Source organism: Mizuhopecten yessoensis, unplaced genomic scaffold, assembly GCF_002113885.1.
Source record: "Mizuhopecten yessoensis strain PY_sf001 unplaced genomic scaffold, ASM211388v2 scaffold437, whole genome shotgun sequence".
NCBI classification, from domain to species: Eukaryota; Metazoa; Mollusca; class Bivalvia; order Pectinida; family Pectinidae; genus Mizuhopecten; species Mizuhopecten yessoensis.
The window spans coordinates 64,984-75,827 of record NW_018403546.1 but is presented as its reverse complement, the minus strand read 5'-3'; the positions used below and the strand labels follow the sequence as shown (position 1 = coordinate 75,827).

General features: G+C 37.3%; 1 protein-coding gene across 2 annotated transcripts in view; it reads right to left on the bottom strand.

Moving 5' to 3' along the window:
• Nucleotides 1-1,474: 1,474 nt before the first annotated feature.
• Nucleotides 1,475-10,844, bottom strand: part of LOC110449269 (insulin-like growth factor-binding protein complex acid labile subunit) — a 57,133-nt gene continuing 47,763 nt past the window's right edge. For both annotated transcript variants that reach the window (XM_021496027.1, XM_021496036.1), the window contains exons 2-4: nucleotides 6,766-8,591; nucleotides 6,234-6,349; nucleotides 1,475-4,698 (exon numbers count right to left, since the gene is read on the bottom strand). In XM_021496027.1, the coding sequence (XP_021351702.1) occupies nucleotides 3,936-4,698; nucleotides 6,234-6,349; nucleotides 6,766-8,591 (2,705 nt within the window). In that variant the 3' untranslated portion in view covers nucleotides 1,475-3,935. The remainder of the gene's footprint in view (nucleotides 4,699-6,233; nucleotides 6,350-6,765; nucleotides 8,592-10,844) is intronic.

Here is a 10,844-nt window from a genome sequence, read left to right as displayed (position 1 = left end):
CCAATCAAATATCGACCTCCCTTTTAAATCTGTAAAAATGGAAAATATGTCGTCATGGATTCACTTCAAACGGAGATAGTATTGGATCTTTGTACCTTAACGCCGGAATAGATTTGATCTTTGAAGTATTATAAACGTGAGAAAATCTATTTTTTAGAAACTGTTTTGATCAATAATTTTCAAATTGGAAAGCAATTGGGACCATGTTTTAATGAGCATTATTAAATTAACCAAAACGAAAACTTTTGGTCGCTTACACAATCCCAAGCCAATTAACGACATAAATCACTTGAAGATAAAAAAAAAACAAAACCGGCTTTCTCTACTGGAACGTATTCATACCTTTCAAATGAATTTATATTATTACAATTTTCCGAAAAATAAAATGAAATGTAAGCAGGATAAGTAATTTCGACATGTGTGATTTCACTTTGATATGACGGTTATAATTGATTAGCGTCATCACAACATTTAACAGATCCTACGAAAATTGCTGTCGATAATGAAGCCATTAACATAGAAGGAGATACGAGCGCAGTTAATTGACCGTACCCAATACAAACCTGAACAAAACTAAACTTTAGCAGACCTTTAATATTCACAGACAATTAAACATGCACGAGTTATGTTAAAAACAGCAAATATGTTTGAACGCCATCAAGAAACTGGAGGAATGTCTTCAAAAACATTTATCAAAGGGTATTTTACAACACGAATTGTATAAATGTTCAACAACAAGACATTATCTAGCGGTGTGTGACGTTTGTTTTACTTAGGACCTAAATGTTCTTACACAGCGCCAACGTAATCGTCGAACTTAAGAGTTATGTTCCATCTACATGTGTATCTAACCCTTATTGCATTCTTTTGATCTTTTAAACACCAATATCTGAAAATAAAACTTATTCGTGGAGTTTCTAAATTGTTGCGGAATGGAGTTAAAAGGCATCAATTGTAAAGAGCAATCACATCAAAAGTGATTATATTTTACGACAGAATAACCACACGTTGAAAGATTTAACCACGTTAACAGGTAAAGTACATTTGTAAAGCGAACTGTAGCAAAAAGTAAAATCATCTCCAACAAAACGCTTAAATATATATGTATCGACCCATTGAGAGACTAGGGTGTTAAGAATTAAGTTCTGTGTTATATAAGAAGGCCAAGTGCAAGTTCATGAAAAATTGAGGGGCCTACAGTTTGCACGTTGTATCCAATTTAGTTTGATAAATAGCTAGAACTCGTCCTGTTGGTCTACCTTGTAAGAGTCTAATTATGTTCAAGCTACGTTAATTAGTTATGTTTGCAAAAGATATACACTTTTACCGTTTCAAATAATTAGTCGCAAACTTAAGAATGCTTAAAACTAAATTGATAGATGTATCATTTTCAGAATGATTAAAACTAAATTGATAGATGTAACATTTTCAGAATGATTAAAACTAAATTGATAGATGTATCATTTTCAGAATGATCAAAACGAAATTGGTAGATGTATTATTTACAGAATGATTAAAAGTAAATTGATAGATGTATCATTTTCAGATAGGTTTTCCATTAAACGTCTTGGCCTATTGTGCTTCCTGTATTGTTCCTATTTAAATAAATTACCGTACTCAATCGTACTCTGTTATATAGTTATAACTTCAAATTTCTCTCAGACATTTTCTTTACTTCCTTATTCCATACGAGGTGTAAATCATCCTCCATAAGTTGTTTTTTTTTGCTCTTTTTCAGCTACAAACACGTTCCGGAAACTCATATGATAACTATGGTATAGGCAGTTTGACATAAGCAAATGAAAAGGAGTAAAACTAACTTGTCAGTTATCAATATTACAACAAACACAATGACTTATTTATGATTTTTTTTTTACTAAAAAAGTCAAAATAATTTACAACAAACATGTTTAAAAAAGAACAACAGAGTAAAAAACCTATTGCTGTTTGAACGCAAGTTAAGAAGACACAGTCAGCAGATAACCCGATAGGCGGACACGTGTATCACTCAGTGGTACATCTAGGATGACATATTTACATCGCTTTAACATGATATTATAAATTAACAGAGTCGAGTAACAAGTAATGAGAGCAACAGATAAGTTAACAGGCGTTTTGATTCACATTTGTCATATATACAGTCTATGTATCAATACTAAGCAATGTACACTGGCCAGGTTACAAATATAAGGGCATCAGGCTGTCCAATGTTCGTGATCAACTCAATGAGTCACAAAGGTGGTATCACACAGAGTACAGGATCCTCACTTCTAAAATCACACAAGGGTCAGAAAAGGATCTAGATACACCAGAAACATTTTTACACGGTACAATTTCTATCACAAGGAAGCGTTTGTTTAAAAAAAAACCCAGAGATTTTACACATATGGTAATTCTTTTGAGAGGAACTAGTATTTAAAGGGATATACGGGATTTGTTTCGTACACATAATGAAATGTATACAATAATTACACCGTGAAAAACACTTCGTTCGATGTACTGTAGCCCTGCATATAAATATAAAAGAAACATGAATCATGAAATATATATCTATAAATAGAACACATAAGATTTGCTCACATTAAAAAAACTACGTGAACTTTGGAGTAGCAAGTAGCACGAAAAGAAAGTTTGCAAAAGAAGTTGCAGTTGTGACCTACAAAATGTGCTGGCCTCATAAACAAACATCACAATAAAATACAATATACAAATACGCTATCCAAAACACCGTGAACGTAAATACGTGGTGACCATGTTGACATAAAATGGTACAGGTCATGTGTCCGTATAAAACTGAAGACGGAAACAAAACATCAGTCAACAACGTGAATGTGGAAGTAAACTGTGATAGGTGCAAACATAACTCTGGACATCACCGTTTCCTCACCAGTTGTTCTTAATTTACATTAACATGTGTGAAACTGTTTTTGTTTTTAGTTATCCAAATGTTTGAAATTGCTTGTTTACATCACTATCAAACACATGTGGAACTGTTTATTTTACATTATTACCTCCATTACCTTCAAATATAATCAGCAAGAGATTTGTTCTGTCTTACTGAAGTCAAATGTGTCGCCTCGATCCCACTGCTTTACCGGGAAAACACACGTTTGATAAGTAATATGAGTTCATGTACCCTGCGTAACCACAAACATTATGTTTCATATGGAAAAGACAGAAAGTAAGAGCAAATATACACAATTCATTCGAGATTTACGTGAATGAGGGAACTAATATACACAAAATGCATTAAAAATGTCTGTAACAGCGAGAATGAAACACACATAATGCATTGAGGTTCACGCTATTCATAGCACTATTTTATGAGACATACCCTCCTATTGTAAACAAACTGATGCTATGATAATATCGATGAAAAATGAAAATGACAAAGTATATGAAAAATAGTTTGTGTCGCAAGTAATAAACCTGAATGATTATCAGAATCCTTCATTAGAAAATGAAATGTGTTTTTTTTCTAAAACTGTTTGCTAAACTTGGATTGTTTTCATATTTGTTTCTAGATTTACACACCGTAGTCAGCTTGTTTCTCTGCATCTGTCGACTGTAGCAAAGACTTGGCAAAAATGCTTATCTTATATGTAGGGATGCTTGTGATAAAATTACCTAAAAAGAGCGGCCAGCAATTGCAAGGCAACAGCATATTTCAATCGTGTAAATTCAAATTGAGGACAACCCTACGTAACACATGCCTTCCAGGTAACCAGGCTTTGCATATTCATTGTATAAACAAAACTGGATATTTATTTTTTGAAAGGGCAGTGCTTTCTATCTAAACAACTCTAACCACTAACCACCTGCTTCGTGTCAGTAATCCTCTCTATAAGGTTCGGGAGAGATAAAGGTAAGATGAACGTGAAATGTTGCTTAGAAGACGAATGGAGATGATTGCATTATAGAGAAAAGGTTATATGCTAATGGTTTTCTGGTTGCCGTATTTTTGCAAGGAGGGCAGCAGAGCTAGGAAGCTGCAAAGACCCTAAACATTGTTTCGGCCTCCCAATGCTTATGTCCTTGGAACACACAGAGTCGAACTCGTGTATGACGTCACTGATCCAGTCAGAAATTGTCCAGACCGGTATGAACAGAGATTCAGATGCTTTCGAAACATAGTCCCAAGTTCCAAATCCAAGTCCTGCAAGGTTCAGATCTCCAGAATATCCAAGAAATAAAGGTGATCCTGACAGCAACATGTACTCACTCGCCCTTTTCTTCGATCCCTTAACTTTCACGCACAAATAACTTGGATATTTACAGATAGATTGTATTTTTCCGTGACGGGGCTTTAGTTTGCTTCTTCCTGTGCCAATTCTCGTCGATAACGTGATTTTAGGATATATTTGCGTGATCATGTTAAATTGTTTCTCAGTCATGAGACATGGTGACTCCTTACTGACTTTAGACTTCCGTGTGTTGTCCAACCGTAATAGGGCCACGTTGTATTGTCGCCATGACGTCAGAGGATGACGTATTGCACTTGCTACAGTGCGCATTGATTTGCTACGGCCTACTCTCACCTTGACCCCAGTCATGGTAGAAATCTGAGCGTCGTCTGTCACAACGTCCCCGGAAACCAGAGCCCAGTTTTCGTTAAGGAGAACACCGTTTCCAAGCACGTTGTTTCGTAAATTATCCATCAGTGTCACGTGACGTTTCAAAATAGTTTTCTCTCCCAACCTACAACGAGATTAAAACAATGTATATCAGACATGAAAACTTGTTTGTTGTATGAACATGTTACTTGCACAACCATTTTATTTCAGAAAAAAATAATTCAACTCATGATATACAGATCATAATGCTTTCATTGAAATTACATATCAATATGTATAGCTTATTATAATGTATGATTAGTTTAATAAGTTTTACAGGATAAGACTATATAACTTATATGAATGGACTTAACATTGATTGCCCTATTTTAGAAAAAAACACCTACATGTGTATATATAATCGAAATCAATTTAATACGGACATAGGTTTGCTCTATCCCAGTGCCGCAGTGCGTGTATTACATGCATCTGCTACTATAAAGGAATGCCTGTCATACGAAATGAGGAAGCAGGTTTTTATGTCGCTGCAGTCAAAAAACAAAATAAACACTCTTACTGCATTCCGATTCATTTACAACGTTTGGCTACAACAAGTATTTGATTCGTAAACTACCATTACCTATTAAAGTAGCCAGACTACACTAAAAAAAATCACTTGATTAGTTGTTTTGGTGGTTGCATTTCCTAGCTGTTGCTGATCTGATCGTGTTTAAACTGTCAGAGTGTCAACGTGATACAAGCACGGGTATATTTCTGATACACATACGTAATTTAGATTGGACAAATTATTTCCTTAATGGTCACATTATGTGATTAGAGTTACCCTTCTGCATCTACGGGTCAATTCAACACAGAGTTGATACATATCTGTATACAAGGCTACCATTTAGATCCAGCAAACAGAGGGTAATACATTTACAGAACCTACTGCACAAATAAATACAGCACGAGAGCAATATTAAGGCAGTTATCCGCTTCTCAGACGTCGGACGCGCTAACGACTAAGTTCGTACGACCTTTCGACAGAACGGTCGAGACCCCCGTATGAATCAATTACATGATATTGTAACTCACGTGTGATAACAACTAAACTACCTTCCAAGCTAACTACGCTCAATACAAACGGACAGTGGACGTTGTCAGTGGCACAGTTCTCACGACAAGGGCTTCACATATTAAAAAATCTACATTTGTCATTTCGTAAATAATTTTCATACGTAAATATCAGCGATAACCGGAGTAATGAACTTGTTACAATTAGTGTAAAGTATGATGATTACTCATACAAACGACCCAGCATGATAGGACCGATACCGAAGTACACCGGCCGGCGGTAGGATAAACCATCATACACTTATAATGCAATGTTATTCAAAATAACTTTTTAAAATTAACTTTATCTATTACGCTCCAAATTTCCTGTATAGGTGCCAGGCAGGGTAGCCACAATAATTATTGATTTTTCAGTTAAAAGATAAGTGTTACCCCTATTAAGTGTTACTCCAAATTTAGCGACTTGCCCCTCATTTTGATGGTGACTATGACTTACTGAATAACCAGAACTGGGATAAATCGTACGCGAATTTCACAAATGCTTAAATGTTGATCTTTATGGATGGTGGTGTGTCGGGCTAGGAGGGGGCAGCATGATGTACAAACCTGTTGTTAAAGAGTGACCTCATCCGAAAGTGACTGTCGTCACACATGAGAGAACCGTGGTCACCCTGGATATCTTGGACGTCACACGTTAGGTCATCGGGGTCGAGTTCCCGAATCTGGAAAGTAAAATTTGGTTTCATTACAATTTGCGTACATGTAACGTAATGTTCTACTGAAATAATCAGGTTAAGTGCCTAATAAAAAAAAACGAATAGGAATACCGTTCAACCTTTTCAGAAAGGCAGCTGTATGGTAGAGATTCTACCAAACACCATTAACTGTAAATGTATGGATTAATAAAGTCCGTTATTATCTTCTAAACTCATAAGACCATCGTTAATACCCCTTAGATGACACCAAACAATTAATGTTAACTTTTTACACAACGTTGCGTACCACAGATTATCAATGGTCCTTTATTTACAGCCTTATCCACATTTTCCCTTAACAAATAAATGAATCAATGACGCGATCAGATTTACCTATACGCAAGTCAAGGTTTAAATTTATCAAATTGATAAGGCAGCCTTACCCTGAGTCCGTGGAGACGATTGGGAAGTTTACAGATGAGATCGTTCTCCATGTCCAATCTGATTTTTCTGGTGACGACTGGGTCTACCATCCACTTCATGTTACAGTCACACAGTAGCGGATTTCCGGTAAGACCCAAGATGGAGGACGACGCTAGGATCTTGGTGACGTCCTGTGTGACGGTGTTGATCTTGTTATCGGTGAGGATGAGGTCTCGGAGTCGGAGCTGGATGTTTCCCGACGTGTCTATCCAGAACAGGTGGTTACTGCTCATATCAACGATCGATAGCTTCGCTAAGTTAGTTATGTAGGAGAAATTGAAGCCCATTAAACGATTGTCCTTCAAGTTGAGTTCTATCAAATTTTGCATGTAACGGAAGGCGAGAGGAGAAATCGACGTTATGCTGTTCAATGACAGGTCGAGTTCTTCTAGTTCACTCATACCAGAAAGCATGGAATCAGACACCCGTCTCAGTTTGTTTTGAGACAAATTCAAATCCGTCACTTTTTGAAGGTTTTTGAAAACGCCATTGTTGAGATTCTTTATCTTATTATTACACAGGTCCAAAGTACGTAGGTTCCAGAAGTTGGACAGACCCATGCTGTGAATACGCTTGATTTTGTTGTGACCTAGATGTAATGATTTTAGTTGTGGAATCGACCTCAATGCTTCTGCGGAGATTTCCTTAATGGCATTGTTTTGTAAGCTAAGAGCCGTAAGTTTAGACTGTGATGAAGAAGGGGTGGTCTTGAAGGCGTCCATACCGATGGTTTTGATGAAGTTGTTGTCGAAAGAGATTTCTTTGAGTTCTGAAAGTCCGTACAGAACTCTTGGAGGGAGTTCCATTATTTTGTTATGTGACATGTCCAAATACTGTAGAAGCATGAGAGACCGGAGGACACCAGTGCTGATTTCCGTGATACGATTTCGTGATATATCAAGTCTTGTTAATCTCCTCAGGAAAGTAAAGGTTCCGTTGTCTATTTCGACTATATTATTGGATGATAAATATAGCTCCTCGAGAGACTCTAGGTCAATAAGGCCTTCTTTTCTGATATGTTCGATGTCATTGGTTGCTAAATCGAGAATTCTTAGGTCTCTCAGGTTTCTGAAAGCACTATCTTGAATTTCAGTGATGTGATTTGCAGACAACAAGAGTTCCTCGAGGTTGAAAAGGTTAACAAACGAGTGGGACTCTATCCCTGTGATAGCGTTTCCTCTCAATGAAAGACTTCTTAACACCACGAGCTTTTCAAACCAGCGCGCGCGCACAGTCCAGATCCTGTTACCATTCAGAAGGAGTTCTTCAAGGGCTGTGTTGGCATCAAACACTTCATCGTAAAAGTCAGTGAAGTTGTTCCTAGATAAATCCAAAACGGCGACGTTCGTTAGAGGACTAAAAATATCACGTGGTAGACGCCTAAGTTTGTTGCCATTTAGACGGAGTTTTTTGAGGTTACCAAGCGGACGGAATATAGCTTGTGGGAGGTACCTGATCATGTTATCAGACATGCTAAGCTCCGACAGGTACGTCATTCCGCTGAAGGCAGCGGCAGAAAGGTGCCGGATGTTGTTGTTAGGCAGGGACAGCACACTCAGCGTCCTTAACGACGAGAATATGTTAGGGTACAATATCCCGATGTTGTTGCCACTGAGCGCCATATCCTGCATGCGCGCGTTTCCGCGGAAGGAGTCTCTGGTTATGTACCGAATCTGTGTGTCGGAAATGAGTGGGATACGGTCATTCTGGACACCGTCGCCGGCCGGAACAGCTGGACGTGCAACTTGACTGCTACTGTCACCATATATTGTCATTTTGGTCACATCTGGAAAATAGAAAGTAAATGTATTGGATCCATCTTAGGAATTTTCATTATTTTTACTGGTCGAACACATTTTGTTGTCGTTAATTAAAGTGTTTTAAATATGTGTGCACAACTAAAATAGAATAACATCTATATTCAGAAAGATGAAAACCAAAAGGTTTTCAATTTACCCCATTTACCATATTTGAACAATTGATAAAGCTTTAATAGGGCACTAATGAGAACTCCAACACTACACTCTTACATGTCAAACATCGTTAGATGTGTGTGTTAACAGAGCCTCGAGCCCCTGTATACGACACTGGGCCATCCCGTAGGTGTAGGATAGTTTTAATGCTGCAGTCTACGTAACGTTTATCAGCGGAAATCATAGCGTTCACCATCAGACGCACGAAATGTCATGTTAGCTCTACTTTTAGTTCCTTAGAAAAGAAACAAATGTTCTGAAAACATAACAAAACATCCCTTGGATAAGTTTTATAAGGTCGTCCGAGTTCGCAAACTCCCACTTCTTTTTTAAACGCGTTTTTACTGGAGTTGCATGTTCGCCTGCTGTCAAGGGCAGTTAGTAGAGTTGTTTATCTCTTTGATAGACTGAGCGCATTTCTGACGGTATGCACAGCTATAAATCCGTTCAAGACTGGAGTTTTCGTTAAGTATTGTACCGTCATATCAGGTTAGCCGGCTCTGATGAGTGTTACGTCAGACACGGCACTCTCCTTACATCTTTATACAGACAGAACAGATCAAAGCAGCGTTGTCTGGTACGCTTGTATGAACAGACGTATCCATCTTTGCTACTGAAGTACGCGAGGTTGTAGGTTTTCTATGACATGTTAAATATTACTACTTCCTAACTTATGAGAGTGACAAAAGTCAATGTTAAACCGACGTAATATATGAAGCGTAATATAAAAGTTTGTGAATAAACACATCTAGGTAAATTTACGGAATGGATGTTATGCCAAACTCTCAACCCTTCTGGCATCGCAATGCAGTGTGGGGTGTAAGAGGCGACTGTTGTCGTCGCGGTATGGTGGGAACGAACGAAACAATGTAGCATAGAATAATTCAAGGACCATGTGATACACAGCGATCTGGACAGATGGTTACCAACAGCGATGTGATTTTCATAGTATATTTCACGACTATTTAGTGTTTTGGAGCAATTTCCTACAAACCTGACGACATATTCAAAGAACAGTTATGTAGATTAGAAACGTCTGATTTTGTCAAAATTTCGAACAACAACAGGGTTACAATCTTAGTCAATACACAGTAAATAGCCATGTTAGGGAAAATATAAACTAGTTGAGAATGGCCTTTCCAATAAACTTCACAACAAGCCTATTTCATCGGAAGTAATGATGCATTCTGTAAGGCAGACAGTAATTGATATAGATTTGGATAATTTCGAAAAATGTAACTAAACTGTCATTTAAATAAATGATAATTGCGTTCCAAGGTTTCGCTTAGGTCATACACTAATGTAGTGTTACTGTAGCTTAAAGCGCCAAGCACTTTATATAACTCGTGTCAACGATAAAATTCATGTTGGAATTTGAATAATTTAACTATAACACTATCCTATTTGTTTAAAACACTACATAATGCGCATTCACCGTGGATATCATAGTGAACAAAAACTTAATCACATCTGTCTCGATGTAGTCATTACAGATTACAGAAACACTCATATCAATCATTAGTTGTACACATAGTAAAAAGGGTAGTTTGTAATTCTGTATAACAGCTAGGCATGACCGGTATGTCACGAGGACCAATTCATCAGCAACAGTTATTGTAAAGATATGTTGGTTATACTCCTATTGTCGTTTGTTATGCGTTAATGAGGTACATGAAGCTCGTCGTTAGACAGGTGACACCATAGAGATCATCCATTAAACACTTAACGAGGTATGATTAGTGTATGCATCGGAAATTCTGAGATACTCTCTGCTCTGAAAACCCATCCTCTAAAACATTGAAAATATAACGGGAATATATTCGTTAGTCATTAGAAACCACTGTTACTGTTAGTGAAAGCAGTCGCGCTTTTTAATTCGATTGGACTATAGTAAACGGGAAATATGTTTTCAAAGTGAATTATAAGAAAATCTGGGTTATCGTGACCCCGATATACACAAGTTAACTTACAGGGAACAGACCACTTAACGAGCTAATCTTGCCCACTTCCCTTTGTTATACCTTTAAATGGCGTCGGCTACAAGCTTCGCTCTGATCTCACAATTG